The sequence below is a fragment of the Haliotis asinina genome, chromosome 10 (genome assembly GCF_037392515.1).
Source record: "Haliotis asinina isolate JCU_RB_2024 chromosome 10, JCU_Hal_asi_v2, whole genome shotgun sequence".
Taxonomy (NCBI): Eukaryota; Metazoa; Mollusca; class Gastropoda; order Lepetellida; family Haliotidae; genus Haliotis; species Haliotis asinina.
Genome location: NC_090289.1, coordinates 47,798,977 through 47,819,045, shown reverse-complemented (window position 1 = coordinate 47,819,045; position 20,069 = coordinate 47,798,977). Strand labels below are relative to the sequence as shown.

Here is a 20,069-nt window from a genome sequence, read left to right as displayed (position 1 = left end):
TCGTAATTTAAAAGTCTCACGAGTATCAGAAGCTTCTGTCCACATTTATGATGTGTGGGGGAGACATGTACATAAGCCTTTCAAGGGGATACACTTGTTATTTTTATTAAATTGCCAAAGACCGAGTTGCTGTGCCGAAAGCATATAAAACTTCTTAAAATTCAGGTGTTCGCTAAGATGGGGGCCATGGGCTAGGGCTCGAGGAATATTAACAAACCTCAAGGGTACATGAGCCCACAGCCCCCTCGAGACCAGTGAACAACTTATATGTAAAACTGGCCACACTGAGCAATATTCCAGCTGTATTGTGGCAGTCTGTAAACAATCAAGTCTGTAGCAGACAATCCAGTGATCAACAGCATGATCATCTAGGACCTACTATACAATGACATGTCAACCAAGTGAGCAAGTATGGGTTGGAGATTATTATCTCCCACCCAAATCTTCACAAGTGACTGACACAGAAAAGCTGGAATATATTCTGTAATGTTACCTCTGAAAGCTCAATGGCTAGGTCCACCTCTTCATCACACACAGTGGACCAGAACTCAATTCCCTGCAAGGCGATCTCGTCTACCTCACTCTCCATTGCCTCCATGGTTATCTGCAAGCAACAACAACCAGCAACCCCTGATAACACTGGTTCCACAATCCCGGGCACAGTGAATGATGAGATGGTACATGTTTCCTGGCAACCTAACACTATGACCCAATGATACATGTTGCTGGGTGTTATATTAAAATAGCACATTGTCACAGACCAAATCACATTACAATGCAATATTTTCCATATATTATCAAATAGACTATTTACATTTTTCATACATATTTGCGAACAATTGGATACAGATCCTGTTTCAATGTTGTAGACCACCATACTATCGGTTAATCGCGTAAGGTATAACATGTATAAAGGTCTGTATCCTTATCTGACATGGAAATGCATGCTACATACAGCGAACAGAGCAGGTCCCATGTAGTGCTTCATATACTGGTAGTAGAGCGACATGACTTTCACCAAACACTGGAGTGCAGCTACTCGTACCTGAAATGCATCAAAATAAACAATCAGCACTTTGTTCAGGGATGGAAATAACACTTGAATTGCTGATGTACCCCAGTACAGTGGCACTTGTAAAATCACTTGCCCTGATAAGTATTCCACTATACTAGCCGATTTTCTTGTTGATTATTTACATAAGCATAATTAACAATTGAAAGTCCACTGGACACTGGTACAGCATGAAATACAAATCAGCTTGAATGAAAGAAAAAAACACAAGACTGGGACGCTGGGCAATGGGTTATATCCTCCCCTATTGTCATTCTTGTCAACAAAAACTGTCAACATCTTGCTTGGCCATAATTGTTTTTCTGGTAACCACAGAATAACTGACTAAGACATCATGAATATAAACAAGCAACAAGGGAATGAGGATGAGTATGTTCATGGTGAATGACGTCTCCCATATCTTTGTTATGGGTCTTCAGTATTCTTTCTGGGTGGATAAAATATCTATAATTCTGACCATGGGAAAAGTTATTCCATATTTGACATTTCGCTATTTCTTTGTTATCTTAGAAAGAATGCACGCGAAAAAAATAACAACAACCTTTATGATCCATGAATGAGAGCATTAAGACTTTTTGTCACATTAACAGTATTTTGTCCATCGTGTTGCTAAACCAGATGTACATTCATCAGGCATAATATAGATAAAATTACACCACATTCATGAAGTCTGAAGTCATCTCATGAAGTTGATGGTACGTAATGAAATTAATTGTATATTTTGAAAGTGATAGTAGGTTATGAAAGTGATGGTATATTATGAAATTGTGATGTGAACGATGAGTGACTAATCCTATTGGTTTCGACAGTAACGAAAAAAATGTCACGAATTCTTAGGCTATCAAATGTACATTTATGTAAAGTTACAACCCTGGCCTTGCATTGAGCGATGCATGGGGCATGGGGCATGGGACAGTGGGCCTGGCACACGAGGGGTAGAAGTGAGGATCTGGGATGGATTTTCTGACAACCTACCCTTGTGTCCGTGGACTGTGTAGCTTCACAGACAACTTGCATGATGAAGTGTCTCTCAGTCTGGTAACAAATAAAAAAGGCAACGTCAGTAAATAAAAAAGCATTATCAGAATCCCAGTGTTAGTGGTGGTTGTGGTTTGTGATTACTGGTTACAATCAGATTGCCCCAATCGAATAATCATTAATTAATAATTCATTACATTACAGAAATAACCTCTGAGTAATGAATGCATCACATAATATCATGTATTTGTTATTGTCTCAAGACTTCTGGAAGTAAGCAAGTACAATTCAAAGACAAGATGGTTGAACATGATGATGTACAATAAAGAAAAAACAAAAACAAACGTTCTTTCATGGTTGATTATTTACCATCAACTGCATCAGTTATCAACCATTCAACCCAAATATTGGGGGAAAAAGCACTCTGCAGAGGGCTTTTGTACAGGTACAGTAGTCTTTTCATGAATTTATTTTTCTGGCCATCGCATCATTTAGCACAAGTACAAAGAGAAAGCAACCTTGACAGTGAAGACTAGACAAGACTATTCACCTTTTCAGTTAGAATTTGTCTTTGCTATACTTCGATTAAATGCAGGGATTAACATTACCATATGTATTTGTCTCATATACAGAGCCAGAAATAGCAATCAGCTGTGTGATCCTGTTAAAACAAACCTAGTAAGATAACATAATGAATCCTGATGCAGTGATCAGCAAAAAACAATATCTAAAAGTATTGTTTTACCTACAGAAATGTATCACTGCACTGTGTAATCTTACACAGAGATTTTGCTCTAAATATGTAAAATGTGTATACAATCAACACTAAGGTCATAGGGACCCTCATGAAAATGGTAAGTTGAAGTTGTAATGCCCATGAAATGAGGTGAAAAAAGCACATTTCACATGTTTTCAGTGAGTCTAACTTGAATCTAGGTCCTGAACTATGGATGACAAGGCAATAATCAAGATTGTTGAAACTAATGCTATTGCCTTTGAACGAAAAGTGTACGTGGAAGTTGTACACACATGGAATGAGGTGAAATACACATGCCAGATTGTTGTGATTGCCACCTCCAATATACGTTACTATTTTCTGTCAACTACTATCTGCTTCAAGGCAATATGTAAATTATAATATGATTATGATTTCTGTGAATAATGCGGACTGAAGTTATAATTATCAGTAACTACCAGTTGTCTTGAGTTGGGCATTTATCACTGTTTTCATAAGAATTATTAGTGACGATCGCTTATGAAATTTTGCAATTGATTATCATTTCAGAAAAGGGTAATCAGTCACTGGATTTTATTATAATCAATCATTGGAACACCACTAGTGTTAGTCATGAGATAACACCCCAAATTTTTATGTTTCCAGCAGACCTGCATAAGTAGCTGTGGTTGATGGGCCAAAATTAAGAGTGTGACTTAATGTTTCATTTCACACTTAACAATCCCACCAATATTCTTATCTCGGCCATGACCAAAAAGCAAACATGATATGGATCACAACACAAGCACAACACAGGCCTGCTCACACAGCATGCAAACAGTCCAATTTTGAGTCAGTTACCATGGTTACAAGGTAATGGTGCTGCAGATCATATCAGCAACTGGATCAACCAACAGCTGTACTTGTACAGCATTTAGCTTGTTAACCGTGTTAGTATCTACACCGAAACGTTCATTCCCATAAAGTGTTGACTATCCATAGAATTTGTTTTCTTTAGGCTAGTGAATATATCCACGAGAAAAGCCCATTTATATTTACCAAGTCATCAAAATACAACCTCTCATTGCATAAAACACTATTGAAATGTTCAGATCAAATGAACTTTGAAATATTCTCATGATTCAAAAATATAATCACTGGACAGACAGAATACTATCAACAACATTAAGTCTGACAAACAGTTGTGTACCCAACTTCTGACTGACAAACTTAAATAAATTCTTATACTTACATCCTTATCAAAGTTGGACTTGGTAAATTCGAGTGAGTTAAGAAGGGCATTTGTCGCTGCCAGACGAACATGGTTACTGCAAAATAAAGTACATACTATATAAGCCAAGATGCCTTTAAGAACAATCATCAGGAAACAGCTGAAAACTTCTCAAATTCTGAACACAAATGAAAAATATTACTGTAGAACATAGCTAAAATTCCTGCGGTTATTCCAGCAATAAGGCAAAGATCTGTAAATAATTGAGTGAGTGAGTTTAGTTTTACGCCGCTTTTAGCAATATTCCAGCAATATCACGGCAGGGAACCCTAGAAAATGGGCTTCACACATTGTACCCATGTGGGGAATCAAACCCGGGTCTTCGGTGTGACGAGCGAACGAGCTTTAACCACTAGGCTACCCCACTGCCCCCATCTGTAAATAATCAAGTCGTGACCAGATTAACATTACAAGCATCTAACTACGCGATAGGGATATGATCACATGTCAACGACCCTGACCAATCAATCCTAAAGTGTATGGCTTTAAGACGCTTTCAGCAATACCGGCCTGGGGACACTAAGAGATGTCTTCACACAGTTTACCCACACTGGGACTCAAACCTATCTCCCCGACATGAAGAGTCACTTAAATAACATGTTACCTCACCAACTGTGCAAAGCTTACAAAACAACTGACAAGCATTAGGTCTAGATAAACTGACCAAAGTTAGACTGATATAGCCAAAAGGGACCAGAGATAAAACGTCAAGTGGTTTGTACTGTCTGCACCTCAAGCTGATTCATGAACATACCTTGGCTCTTCTTTCTTCATGCCATGTACAATGGCCGTCAGGATGTCGTTGGACTGTGTTTGTAAAATCTCTGGATCCTCCAAAAGACGAGAAAAGGAAACTGTGACAATCTTACACTATTGCCTTACAGTACCACAGGAAATGAAGCAGTGGCCTCAAAATGACTGGTGTTGAATTACACAACACTTACTCAAAAGTGGCAGATTACAGGAATAAAGAAGTGATCTGATATTTCCTTATTCAAAATAGGTATTACTGAAGACCTGACTAAGAGCCAAATACTAGTATTCTTTTATTGTCAATGTTTTAACAAATAATTTATCAACAAATCTGAACATGATTTAATCATTACCAATCAAAAGAATAAGAAAATTCAGAATTCCAGTAGAAGTGAGCGAGTTGAGTTTTACGTCACAACCATACAATATTCCAGCTATATGGCGACACCGCGTAAATAATCAAGTCTGGACCAGACAATCCCGTGATCAACAGCATGAGCACTGATCTGAGTAATTAGGAACCGATGACGTGTCAGTTCAGCCTGACCACCCGATCCCATTAGTTGCCTTTTATGGCAAGCATGGGTTGTTGAAGGCCTCTATTCTACACTAGACCTTCACTGGTCTCCAGCAGAAGCAATGACTAAGGACAAGTAACAGTCTGTTCTAGCAGCTTACTATGTCTTGACAGACGTAGCCAATGGCTTCTAGTGTGGATTCCTTCATCATTTCAGTGCTAGCTGGATTTGTAACATTGGCAGTGAGGCTTGTAATGAGATCCGGCCATAGTCCCTGAGGAAGCTCCGCACATGCCACATATGCCACACACTGTGCTGCAGAGCTCGGACGAATTGTTTCGGATCCTAAGGTCGCCAAGATCTGAAAAGCACATGCACATTTAAGGTTTGTTTAGAAGACAATAATTTCTGTAGAATATAATTACTGGATATGACTATCGTGTTCACAAGGACTGGTACGCTTCACCTGCATTTTCAGTGAACTTACCCATATCATTTCGTGACAAATTCATATTTGTGATCACAAGAATCAGATTTAAAACAATGTTTTAAACAAATGAATTTGCATGTTCTCTTGGCAAAATAGAATAGACCCAAGACAAACGAGAAAAACATTCACTTTTATAAGTAGTAAGGTCAATGGGCATTGTTTTGAGAAATTAACACTGTCAACATTGCTCAAAGTATTTATTTCATTTATTTTTTAATACATCAGTTGCTGACTTGTTACTGCATTTGATCACCAATATTCACGAGATGCATTATATTAACCACTGAGCTGACTCATTGTAGTACTAGTCTGTATCCTATGATTAAAAATATACTAAGGTTTTCTTAAATCAGTAAATGGAAGATTGAACACAGTACTTCATGTGAATGGTAACATGGACCTACATTTTGCTTGACATGTGAGCGGACATCTTGTGCAAACTGGAGCCACCTCTGCTGGTACTGTACTTTGATGGTGGGATCTTTGGAGTATAGTGCATTCTTGAGTTGGAGACCCGCCTGCATCCTGGCCACAGGGCTGTTGCCGCCATGCTTCAATACGTCAGAGAGCTGCTTCAATAGCTCAGGCTGGCAAAAGAAAAGCAAGGATACATAAAAACAACCCAGATCTCTATTTCCATAACTAAAACGTATCCGTATCCTTTCTTGTATTGTATCAATTTTCTTCAGTTCCTGCATAATGTGCGGATGCATTGTGTTTTTCAGATTCAAATGTGTAAGCATGATATAACTATATACGATAAAAAATACTACTGAGTTGTTGGTAGGTGATTCACATATACCTGAAGTTTACAGCATTAAAAAGAAATTTCACCTAAAAGTATTTTTTTTAACACTGTCAGAGAACGGCATTCCAACTGAGCTTCATGACAGACTTATGGAAACACTTGAAACAGCATGAAGTATTTAATTGGCTTATGTTTATTCCAATTTTAGTTAACAAATCACACAAAAAGTTACCCAAGAAGGGCTAACACTAAAACATCCAGTTTGATACCAGCACAGCTCAAAACAGAATCTGTCAAATCCTGGAGATGCATTAGACTACCTGTGAGGGATATCAGCCAAAAGATTGAGTCAGATCAATAACATTTCACCTTATTACCACCTGGCATTTTCACCTCTTGGCCCATTAATAATTTACATAAACTGCATACACATCCTGATCAATGACTCGGCAGCAAAATATTGAAGGAATTACTCAATAATTTAACTGTGTTCTGAGCAGTAACTAATGAAAAAGTTTGGTAACTGCCAGTTCATTTACCAGGTTCTCTGGAATACAATTTTGGTCAACTGGAAAACAAAAGAAAACAAACACTGGTTGTGGTGGATGCTTTATGTGTAAATAAGCAAGGATATTAATTTATGGGCTGATTATTCTCTGTAAATCTCACTAGGCATGGCATTTATTGGATATCTGATGCTTGTTTAGTGCCACACTCAGCAATTTTTATGCAACATTAATGTTTGCTTGTAAAAAATTGAGTCTGGAACAGACAAGTGATCAACATCATGATCATCCATCTATGCATTTGGGAAATGACAACACATGTCAACCAAGTCAGTAAGTCTGACCACCTGATCCTGCAAGCCGCCTCTGAAAGCAAGCATTGGTTGCTGAAGACCAATTATAACCAAGATCTTCATGAGTTTCAATACCAAGACCATCATTCAGAAATGTATGTATTTTCCAAAAGCCTAACTTCAGTACTTGTACAATGTCTGTGCAACATACGTCCAGCATCTATGTCTAAAAGCAGGTGCTCATACAGTTTGCAGTCTTTCTTGGTGTCACCCCTTAAATCTGATGAACATAGATCATACTCATATCTTCTAAAAAAACTTGATCACTGGACAAAATCATCACATACAATATACTGCTCAACATATCTATTCAAGCTTACTCTTTTAAGTAGAATGGATGACTCTGTGCCGAATCAGGATCTGTCCGTAGTAAATGTTGGGGTCCAGTGAAGATCTATATTCTCCCTTTATCCCCACGACATTGATGTTACTCAATAACGTCAAACACTCCATTTAAGTCTACTGGCTAGCGACCAGTTATCGCCATTTTTAACGATTTGCTCCACTATTTCTTCACAGAATGAAATGAAATTATTTTGATGATAGATCAGCTATTCACTGAAGTTTTCTACTTGTTTACAGTTGATCGTGTTTCTCCGAAACGTGATCAACAAGAAGCGTGGTTGTGTATATTGTGCAATCCCTACAACTAACACCACCAATCAACGCCATTTCTGAAGTTTGTATGTTATTCACCTAATTTGACATAAACTTGGTAATAAAACTATTGTGTTTCAAACCTTGAGATACTGAAGAAATTTCATAATTGGAATTTGTTTAAAAAAAGGAAGTTTAAAAGAACAAAACTCACTCTAATTGTGAATGTTTGTTTTCTAGGGGGAAAACATAAAGATAAAAGTGAAAATTGACTGTTATATTTTGTCAGTATCGTCTGCATGGTACTGTGTCGAGTCTATAAAACCGAGATGGAGATTTGGGTCAGTTCAAAGTTAAGTGATTGACTGTTGGCATTATGGGTATGTTGAGACAAATTAATATCTGGACATTTTGTGGACTGAATTGTCAAGTCATAGATTCACAACACAGCTTGGATGACTTTCATTCAATTCTCATCCTTTATGAAATTTCATGTCAACACACTAATAGTCATGTGACATACCGTGACGTGTTTGGGTCTCGTCTTCCGAGGGATTCACATTTGTAACGTCTACAACGTAAAATACTCACACTAATTTTAACTCTTGTAACCTGTTGTTTTTGGAAGCGCCAATATGAGAAATACTAAGCACAAGTAAAGCTGTGTGCGCAAGTGCAACAGCCAGGTGTTGGTGATAATTGGTACACGGTGTTAACTGGTTGCTAGCCAGTACTGATGGAATCATCTACATGAACAGTTGAGCTGTAGATGAACAAATTCTTACTAGCAGACCTTCAATGATAAACAACCTGAGCTTGTTTCACTATAGTTTGCATTTTCACAAGAAACACTACAGACATTCAGAGCTTCGGGGCTGAATAGACAGTCTGAATGGACATGACATCATATAAGTAAGTAGATTTGTTGAGGAGACTCCTATTCACGTTTAGCTATCAATGCGTTTTCAGTGAGATTAACATCATGCAGAATGATATCAGCACCTACATATCTGTTGATGCAGCAGTTTCCAAATTATAACCAAATCCCGGTTACACGATAAATACAAAATTGCGATTTTAAACTTGAAATCATACCTATAAATAACATTCATCTATGAAAGACAGTTGCATAGTACAGAGCATGTTCAGCCGCCATCTTGGTTTCTGGATTACCCTTACGGGAAATTATGTACTTACTAAATTCTGCTGTGCTGCGTGTTCTAAGAACTGTTGGGCAGATTCTAGTTCCTGTGTGTCTGAAACGACAATCGTTATGTCTCAAGAACAACAAATAAAGTGTCAAATGCTCTGCAATATAGGACAACATGTCCGAAATCTGCAACTCACCGAAGTGAGAAACACGTGAAACGAGATAATGAAGATAATTCTTATCAACCAACCTGGCGATACTGTTTTCTCAAGTACGGCAATTAAATCCATCGTGTGTTGCTTAAAGTATACCGCATAAACCTGGTCTTTTTATCATATATTTATCTAGAAATGCAACGTGAAAGAGTTTCGGCTGAAGACTTCGGAGGTCAACCAGCCCATGTGGGTCGGCGCAGGAATATCACAACGTGAATTCCGGGTGCGTTCCATGATACGTTTCTTACAGCATTTCTGATTGGTTTAAACTGAACCTACCTCGTCGCGCAGAAGAGGATCATCCAATCGTATTTCTTGTAAAATGGCTCGGCAAAGCTACACTTGTCATTGCATCTTCTTAGAATATTCAGCGGCCGCGATAAACTGCTTTCTGAATGTTATTTAGACAGATTTTAGGCCAATACACGACCTCGCACTACACTGGGACACATATGCTTGTATTTCGTAAACGTCTGATTTATCATTTGGAAGTATTTGTTTTCGCGCTTAAATACCGTTGCAATTCGGCCCATTTAAACACCGGCTTTACATCATTTCCCGCCATTTATCAAACCGACTTCTTGTGCATCGCCCACAGGGAGGTTACGTAGTACGGAGAGTTGCCCCTTGGTCAGTCTGATTTCCAAGAGATATGTTTCCAGTAACAAAATATTCTATAACAAATTATTCGGTAGAATTTTATTTGATAACCACGAGGTGAAAAGAGTACCACGAAAATGAGAACACTACAATTTTGCAGGATTGCTAACGAGTTAATTAAATCGGGGAGAATAGAAGATTATCCTTTGCACAAATGCATCTATAAATGTGGTTGTCAGTAACATATCGTCTGACTGTGATCTATGTCAATTGATTTCATGAATGTATGATGGATTCTAGAGGATGTGAATGAGTGTAGTTTTACTCCGCTTTTAGCACTATTTCAGCGGGGCGGGGGACAGGAGAAATGGACTTCACGGGTGAATTTCAGACGTTATTCTCAATCGAATGGAATTCTTTCTATAATCCATTTTATTTAATGGCGTCTCCCTAGGATAGGTGGATCTACAAGAAAAATACTTTTTACCTTTAACAGATGCGATACCATTCCCTCCAAGAAGTTAAAGAACATACAATTATTCCATGCATGAGTAACTAATGAAAAATCTTTTAAAAAGTGTATGTTTTAATGTACTTTAAGTAGAATACATTCGCATTCTGCACGGGGGTCCATTCCGCTATTTATTGTTAGTGACTATTTTTTGCTTGGTTCTTTTGGACCTAAGAGGACGATGCTTCTGTGTAATTGCTTTTTAAAAAAAAAATGTTTACTTGCGTACACATCTGACTGCTATAAATATTTATGAACATGTATAGAACATGACAGCCAGTATATGCACTACTTTAAAACAACCCAGGACTTCCTTATGGATCCTTGCTTGGTTGGCATATGTCATCGTACCCTGATTGCACATACACCGATGCTCACGCTGTTGACCATTAGATTGTCTGGTCCGGACCTGATTATTTATAGGCAACCGGAGTGCTGAATATTGAAAATATTGTATTCAACATTCCAATACTACCAAAAGGCACCAATACACTAACAGACCAATCTATGCGCCAAGTGTGGAGAAGAAACATTGAACGGTCCGTGATGTCTGCTCCAGAAAAAGTACTACCACCAATTTCAGTCCAAATCGTAGCCATGGAAACGCAACTGAAATATTTTATTCAGCATTCCAAAACTACCAAAAGGCACCAGTGCACCACAGATCTATTTATGTGCTAAGAAGAAATAATGATCGGTTTTGAAGTTTTGGTCCGGAAATGAGCACACCCACCAAATTCGGTCAAAATCGAACTTGTTGCTATGAAAACGCAAAAAAATTTCATTCAGTATTCCAAAACTACCAAAAGGCACTGCACCACTAGATCCATCTATGTGCTATGTTTGGTCAAGAAATATTGAACGGTTTCAAAGTTATGCTCCGGGAAAGACAAATGTGCACGGACGCAAGGACGGAGTCCATTTTAATACTCCCAGAAAAACACGTTGCAGTGGATAACAAACCCAAACCAAACCAAACCATGTCTTAACAACAGTGCGTAACAAGCTTCACTATTAAAGGGAAAATTGTAAAGTCGTGTTATGGCCACAACGTTAAATGGTAAGATGTCACTGGTCTGCAAAAGATGTTTATCATGTTTAGGGATATCACCAAGGTAATATCGTTTGCTATAGGCCACAATGTGGAATGACTCGCCAATAGCGGTTGTCGGTTCTGATTCGCATGACGTCACAGTGCGTCATTGTTGAAAAGCTCCATGACGTCATGCATGGTTCATGACGTCACACACTGATGGCATAGTATACAATTATACACTGGTGATGAGGTCAATACCTGTTTTTATGGACCCACGTAAAGTGAGTCTTCGGTCAATATTACTTTTCAAACGGGTTCATAAATAGAGAATACTAAACTATGACCCGTGTAATACCATATTTATCAATGAGTTTTGGTATCTAACGACCCGTGAAGGTCCCGGGGTAGAATAGGCCTTCAACAACCCATGCTTGCCATAAAAGGCGACTATGCTTGTCGTAAGACTAACAGGATCGGATGGTCAGACTCGCTGACTTAGTTGACACATGTCATCGGTTCCCATTTGCGCAGATCAGTGATCATGTTGTTGGTCACTGGATTGTCTGGTCCAGACTCGATTATTTACAGACCGCCGCCATATAACTGGAATATTGCTGAGTGCGGCGTAAGACTAAAGCCACTCACTCATCTGGTATCTGGCGAGCGAAAGCGAATAAGACATTGATACCACTCACGAGTTTCATTAATATGGTGTTACACGGGACACAGTTTAGTATTTTGTTTATTACTCACCCAGCATTAGCAAAATAATATCGACTAAAGTACATCCCAAGACTTCAAAGGGTGTGGCGACCCTAAGTTTTCCGCGGGTCAAGCAAGGTCTCCTATTATTGTGACAGATATTTTAGCATTGTGACGTAATAACTGTAAAACACGTCATACGTACGGCATCACTCAAGGCTATTGACCGCCCCTACACCAATCAGGTAGTAGGGGAAATTTGCTTACATAATAAGGTAATTTACTGACTATATGCCACCTTCATGCAATGAATTGTCTTTGTAATGCTGAAAATTCACACGTTTCCTTCATGCTCTGTTAACACCTAGATGGATAATATACAGTATAACCTACACGAAACTACGACTTGCCGATTATGTCCCTTTCGGATTAGTGATGTCGGTTGCTGGCCAGAAGCCCTGGATTAACACAATTCATTCATTCGGAACAGATAATCCTTAATTTTTCCCCGCTCGTTGTTTATTCTCTAAATATCACCAAGCGATAATCCCATGAAACTGCTGACAATAACATTCAGATGACGTCATTGCATTGTTCTCCGGAAGCACGACAAAAAGCTTCAGGAAAATCAACACATAATCATTTAACGCACACGTTCAAAAATCGATCAGTACGCACGTTCTGTCCACAACTGTGGTCAAACTGACCGATATACTCTGGCTACTCGGACGTGATCAAAACAGTAAGAGTTAAGTGGCTTTAAGTGTAAAACGAGGTAACAAACTACCGTCATACAGACCCCGAATAAATGTTTCTAAAACAGCCTATCCAAGTCTAGGATATGTGACGTGCCAAGTCTAGATTATCACACCTTCATGAAAATGAAGAAAGTCTCTGAGCTCCTTTTTATATTTTATGAGTATGATGTAGGTACTTTTCTTTCTGAAAATAAGTTCATTTCAGAGAGAAGATGTTATACTGGAACCAAGCATCGGCCCCGCGAGTAGTTATACACCTCACCATCCGATACAGCATTGTACGTTGATAGAGACTTATGAACGATGAAGACGACTCCTCCCTTCCGTCGTCTGCCTCCGGAAATTAAACTGTGCTGCTGAAGGCTGTGGGCAAAACCTCTTGTTGGGGTCAACAAGTTAACTTCTGTGATATTATGTGATAAGCTACTGTTGTTGAACGCCGCATTTGGCAACATGCCAGGATTGATAACGCGGAGACTTGTAAATAGTTGGACAATCTGTTAGCTCACATTCGTCGAGCTGCCTCTTGGCCTTACCCGATTTCTTTTGGCGTTTTTTTTGTGTTTAACGCCGCACTCAATAATATTCCAACCATACACTGGCTGTCCGTAAATAATCGCGTATGGACCAGATAACTCTGTGATCAAAAGTAAGTTTAGTTTTACGCCGCACCTGGAGGCGGCCTGTAAATAGTCGAGTTCGGAGCAGACAGTCTAGTGAACAACAGCATCAACACCGATCTGCGCAATTGGGAACCAATGATATGAATTGTGTCAACAACGTCAGCGAACCTGACCACCTAATCCCGTTCGTCGCCTTATACGACAGGCATGCGTTGCTGAAGACCTGTTCTGCCCCGGATCTTCACGGATAGGGTGCAGAAAAGACCACGAATGTGTACTGATCGAGTTAATGATAGTGCACTTATATAGAGCAGGGTAATTAACATTTTACTACTACTACTACTACTACTACTACTACTACTACTACTACTACTACTACTACTACTACTACTACAGTGATCATCCGATCCAGTTAGTCGCTTCAGGCGCATGGGTTGCTAAGACCAATTTTAACCCAGATATTCACGAGTCTGTACTCGCAAACTGCCTACCTCCGAATGCAAATGCTGTTCTAAAACATTGTGAACATACTCCACTTAGTTCCTTATGCACGTAGTTCGTGACCGATGGTATATATACTACAAACAAAAGGTATAGGAACACCCTAAAATTTGATAGTCATATATAAACGAAACCAGGGACATTGAGTGAAGCAACTGATGCAGTATTTGTTGGGTTTGACTGAAATATAACAGTGTGTCACCTTGTTTGATGCTCAAACACATCAGCCTAGTGCATGTGGAAGACATACCTCCCCTGCAGCTTGTGGCAACTGGGCATTGGTAGTTGTGAATAGGTTCAGAAGGACTTGACCGCTTCGTTATACGAGTGTTATTATTAGCGAACGCATGTAGGACCCAGGATGTATTATTTCCAGCAATGCAAGCCCCTGTACTAGGAGCACAACATATCGGCCATCTACCTTTGTTTTTTTTCTGGACCTTCCAGGGCGAGGTCTGTCCTGTACTCTACCAGTGGTCTGTGTCACTTTATCAAATAACTCCATGCGACAGAAAAGTGAAAAGTAAGTCACGGCACACCTAAACCGCGTTGCATCCTGTTTCCTAAGTCTGTTATCAAAGAATCATTTTTAATCGTCCATCCGTCGATGAAGAACCAAGGGAGACACCTGGAGCCGATGGGCAACAGTTGTTATGGATTCACCATCCTGTAATCACGATGGCACTGCCTCTGTCGTGGGCGCAAAACGGTCTGCGCTGCGGCATGGTGAAGACGTTGAGACCCTTCAATGCTGTTTGTAACTTTTTGAAGAAACCGTTGCCACAACCTGATGGCATGTTTTAGCATTAGATACATAGCGTTCACGAACATGAACAGCGTTCATGTTCGTGAAAGCTATGCATCTTAGCTTGGCACGTCTGTCTGCACATGCACTAGGCTGTGTTTGGGCGTTTGATTCGAACATGGTTTTGTGTTTCAGCAGGGATCATCTACAACATTGATCACATAGTCTCCCTGGTTTTAGCACCCTTGTTTTTCACTGTATTTCACAATGTTTCATTTCTCCCAAACTCAACGAGTATTGAACCATTCGCTTCGCTGCATCTTCCAACATGTGGTTTAAAGCAAGGACCGTTTAAAAGTTGCATTTACCTTGGGATATGAATAGCCTCGCCACGTTTAAGATTATCTATATCTATCAAATTTTGGGGTGTTCCCATACTTTTGTTTGTAGTAACCATCCTCTGAGAAATGAGTTCACTTTTCTGCCGCTTTATAATAATATACACCATATATGTGATTTTATAATGCGCCTTTTGATCGCACAAAGCCCATGTTCAAAGCGCTAACAAAGTGGGTGGATAGTGTATATATACACGATCAGAGACGGGTAGCTAGTAATAATACAGTGAAAACAGATAGGTCTTGAGCAATCGTTTAAAGGGATTAAAATCAGCTGCTGATTTAATGGTGATAGGGAGAGAATTCCAGAGTAGAGCGGCCGAGCAGGCAAAGGATTTCCTTCCAAAAGTATGCAGTTTGGAATGAGGCACAGAGAGTAGATTCTGTCTTCCTGGAAAGTATAGGGTAAGAAGTTCTGTTAAGTATTCTGGACCTTGGTCATTGAGGCATTTGTACACAAAACACAATATTTTAAAGTCAATTATTGATTTAACAGGAATTCAGTAGAGGGTTTTCATGACAGGTGTTATGCGGGGGTGCTTGGAAGTTCTGCTTATGATTCGGTAACCTGTATTCTGAACATTTTGTAATTTTGAAAGCAGTTTCTGAGAAATAGCAAAAAGGAGGCTATTACAATAATAAGTTCTTGATAAAACATGACCCTGAACCAGACCATGCACTGCATGACGACTGATAAGATGACGTATTCTGCCAGTGGCCCGTGGATGAAAGAAGCATATTCTACAGAGTTGATTAACATAGGTGTCCATCGCCATTTGTGAGTCAGGTGTAACGCCGAGGTCTTTAATGGAGTCCTCTGGTTGTATCGCTGAATCAGCTACCCGAACAGTGCTGGTGGTAATTGGTTTTTGTATTTGCCTGGATCTGACAACCATCACTTCAGTTTTGTCATCATTTAACTTAAGCATGTTGCTTTTCATCCATGACTTCACATCTTTGGTACAGTCTGTTATTTTATGAAGACCAGTATGTGAGTCCTTGGGGGTTGAGTTTTTCTGAAGTTGGGGATCATCTGCAAACGAATGATGGGAATTTCTATGTGTCTTAATTACCACAGTATGTATATGGTCGTGTATGCTATAGAAAGAAGTGGACCGAGTACCTATCCATGGGGCACACCACAGCGGACCAGGGAGGTTCGTGATTGAATGTTATCTAACTGAACAGTCTGACTTCTGTTTTCAAGAAAGGATTTCAACCAGATGAGGGGTACCCCGTGGATTCCAAATTGACCCTTGAGTCTTTCCAGGAGTTGGTGGTCAGTTGTATCGAAGGCAGAAGAGAGGTCGGGTAGCTAGAAGGGTAACTAGTTTGCCTTTATCCACAGCTGTAAGTAACTCATTGGAGACTCTAAGGAGGGCCGACTCGGTGCTATGACCCGATCTGTAGGCCGATTGGAATTTGTCCAAATGTGAAAAGGCACAGAAATGATCCTTCAGTCGAATATTGACAGCTCTCTCGAGTATTTTTTATATAAACGTCACGTTAGAGACTGGCCGAAAGATATCAGTGAGTGAGTTTAGTTTTTCGCCGCACTCAGCAATATTCCAGTTATATGGCAGCGGTCTGTAAATAATCGAGTCTGGACCAGACGATCCAGTGACCAACAACATGATCACTGATCTGCGCAAATGGGAACCGATGACATGTGTCAACCAAGTCAGCGAGCCTGAGCACCCAATCCCGTCAGTCGCCTCTTACGACAAGCATAGTCGCCTTTTATGGCAAGCATGGGTTGTTGAAGACCTATTCTACCCCGGGATCTACACGGGTCGTTAGATACCAAAACTATTAACTCACTGATAAATATGGTATTACAAGGGTCATAGTTTAGTATTCTCTATTTATGAACCCGTATGAAAAGTAATATTGACCGAAGACTCACTTTTCGCGGGTCCATAAAAACAGGTATTGACCTCATCACCAGAGTATAATTGTATACTCTGCCACCGGTGTGTGAAATCATGAACCATATATGATTCGCGCTGAAGACCTAATCTACCCCGGGACCTTCACGGGTCCGAAAGTTATTCAGCAAACTGCTGTTCACCATCTGTATGACAACTAGGAGTAACAAGTCCAGGAATTCTTTTACCAAATATGTAGGAATCGGGTCCAATGGGCATGTAGTTGGCTTGGATCCAGAAATGATCTTCATGATGTCTTTTGAACAGTATTTCTTCATAGGCCGCGTCTGCTTTGAGTGGGAGGATGGAAAATTGGGATTCAATATTGTGTATTCCAGGCACGTAGAGAGTAACTTTGCCCCACCATAATACGATGGGTATGCAATGGGTGAAAGTAGTAATTGCCTTAATACATCGTCATTACAGAACAGCTTCAACAATCACTTCACTTGTACCACGTACAGGTGTTGCGAGTTTAGATCTCACTGTTGTCCCTGGAAATTATGTGACAAATTGAAGAATTTCATGTGCTTTGCATGAGTTGAAAGTCAACACCACTAACATCATTTCAATTTTGCAAGGACCTTATATATCCAAGTTCTTTTACATTTATATTGACATAAAGGGCTGATTTGACCTCTATACTTTTAAAAGAGAGATTTTCTTCAGTCTTGTTTCTGTTTCCAGTGTAGACTAGGGCACTATTATGTGCAATGAAAATTGATAAACCATCTCTTGAAACAGGCAACTAAATTCCACTGATGCATGTGATGGTATCACTTTTGCTGCTGATATGAATCACTGGAATGTCTGATCCAGGCTCAGTTATTTACAGCCCACCAGGAAATAGCTGAAATATTGCAGGCCATGATTCTGCAACAAGCGAACACCAGCCTCTTGCCAAATCATTAAGGTTTGTTTCCATTTTTCAATTATATATTTTCACTATTTCCAGTTTTTAAGACAGCTATGGTGTGATATGACCCATAAATGAGACTATCACATGACTTAAACAAAGACAAGAGAGGTGGTTGATTCAGTTGCAAACTCTAAATCCCCTGTAACTTCAAACACCAGCTTCGGTTGGGTGGTTTGCTGCTTGTTGCTTGACACTCAGAAATATTCCATCTATTTGGCAGTGGTCTTTAAATAACAGAGTTGAGACAAAACAATTCAGTGACCAACTGCGTGAGCATCGATCTACGCAACTGGGATACAATAACATGTGTCAGCCAAGTCAGGAAGCCTGACTACCTGACCCCATCAGTCGCCTCTTAAAATAAGCGTGGGTTGCAGAAGACCCAATTCCAACAGATCTTCATGGTTCAAACATATATACTCATATGTTCAGCATCACTTTACAAAGCTCTCATGAGCCGATAAATCATTTAAATGTGCATTCTTTTATTAAATTTAGAAGAAAAACCAAATAAAAAAAAATGTCTGATGTCTCGAAAAACACTTAAGTTTTCACTCAAATTTCAAGCTGAGTTTGACAATTTGAAATAGCTGAAATTCTAACTCAACTGCATTTTGAAAATTAAAAAACAACTTCAGCAATATATTCACAAAATGCAAACTGCCTTCTAGTTTTGAGTGCAATATCAATTTCAGCACATTCTGCAAAATATGATTTTTCAAATTTGAGTACAAACTCTAACTTAAGTCAATTAGATATATAGATAGACAGGATATTTATATAGTATCCACGCACTAGTGCATGCTCAAGGCACTGGTATTTTTCCCTCGATCACAGGATGTCAATCTCAACAGCACATCAGATTTCACTCTCAACTCCCTGGGGAGTATACAACTCTGGCTGCCAGTAGGTGCACCGAGTTTATTGTGGCTCTCTCATCCTAACGAAGTACCCGATTAAACACAGACTTAACTTTGTTTCCAGAAATCGGGGCCAGATGAGGTTCCTTGACAATTACCATATGCCACTTACCTAATTAATATTGGAGTGGACCTTTTGTAAGTTTGTAATTGAAGCTGACGATCATCTTACACAAAAATCACTAGTCTATGTGAGGCTGAATGAAGCAAAGATCCTGACCATATGGACCTGTATCAAATGCTGAGGAGCTCAGGTAAAAAAACTTTTGAAGTTAAGCAACATTGGGAGTCCTTGGATGGGTGATCCGTTTGGCAGTTTGACCTGATTGGTTTGGGGACTTCATTCCTGCCCCACATAAAAGCACATGTCATACATGTGGTCTCACCTTAAGCAAGTGAGAATGTTAAAAATTGCTTCTGTTCCCCCAGCACAAAATGTATACCCAGTGGGATAAGTCATATGACTATTTACCTAGTTTGGGTTATCCTGGGTAAAGGTAGTCAGACTGTTGGCACTATGAGCATTTACCTAGTGAATGGAGTATACCATACTTTAAATGCACTAATATCATAATAATATGGCTGTTGAAAGTCTGGGTGTTTAAAATAAGTTGTGCCAGTGTCTGGAGAGGGCTGTGATTTGTGACCCAGCTGGTCTTTCTGAACTACAATCTGAAGTGTAAGAGTGTAAGATCAGACAGCCTTTGAAGAGTGACTCTTCTGGTGCATTTGCAAAGTATCCAATCTCTGAACCCATGATTTCAGAATACATATAACAGTGGGAAGCAAATCTCCTGAACCAATTACAGGCTTGTCTAGAATAAATCAAAATGAGAGGTTAGGGTACAAGACAAAATTAAACATAGATTCAGATATCTGGCTGTTGTAACCAGATGATTTTGCTGAAGACGTGTTTTCCAAAGTTTACATTACAGCAGAAGTCTAGGAGCAAATGTTTGGTTTCGTGTATCCAATATCAAACCAATGGAACGTAAACCCTTACTTTTGACTTAGGCCGGAATGCAACGGAATACCATATCAG

The 20,069-nt window shown here is 39.5% G+C and overlaps 1 protein-coding gene across 2 annotated transcripts in view; it reads right to left on the bottom strand.

Moving 5' to 3' along the window:
• The window catches only part of LOC137299049 (importin subunit beta-1-like), a 29,000-nt gene extending 19,353 nt beyond the window's left edge, over positions 1 to 9,647 (bottom strand). The window contains exons 1-9 of one of the 2 annotated variants that reach the window (XM_067831527.1): positions 9,422 to 9,647; positions 9,219 to 9,277; positions 6,222 to 6,404; positions 5,488 to 5,688; positions 4,811 to 4,887; positions 4,018 to 4,093; positions 2,048 to 2,107; positions 956 to 1,045; positions 494 to 604 (exon numbers count right to left, since the gene is read on the bottom strand). In XM_067831527.1, coding sequence (XP_067687628.1) covers positions 494 to 604; positions 956 to 1,045; positions 2,048 to 2,107; positions 4,018 to 4,093; positions 4,811 to 4,887; positions 5,488 to 5,688; positions 6,222 to 6,404; positions 9,219 to 9,277; positions 9,422 to 9,461 — 897 coding nt within the window. In that variant the 5' untranslated portion in view covers positions 9,462 to 9,647. The remainder of the gene's footprint in view (positions 1 to 493; positions 605 to 955; positions 1,046 to 2,047; positions 2,108 to 4,017; positions 4,094 to 4,810; positions 4,888 to 5,487; positions 5,689 to 6,221; positions 6,405 to 9,218; positions 9,278 to 9,421) is intronic. The other variant, XM_067831528.1, reaches the window with a different exon arrangement.
• Between the last annotated feature and the right edge of the window lie 10,422 nt (positions 9,648 to 20,069).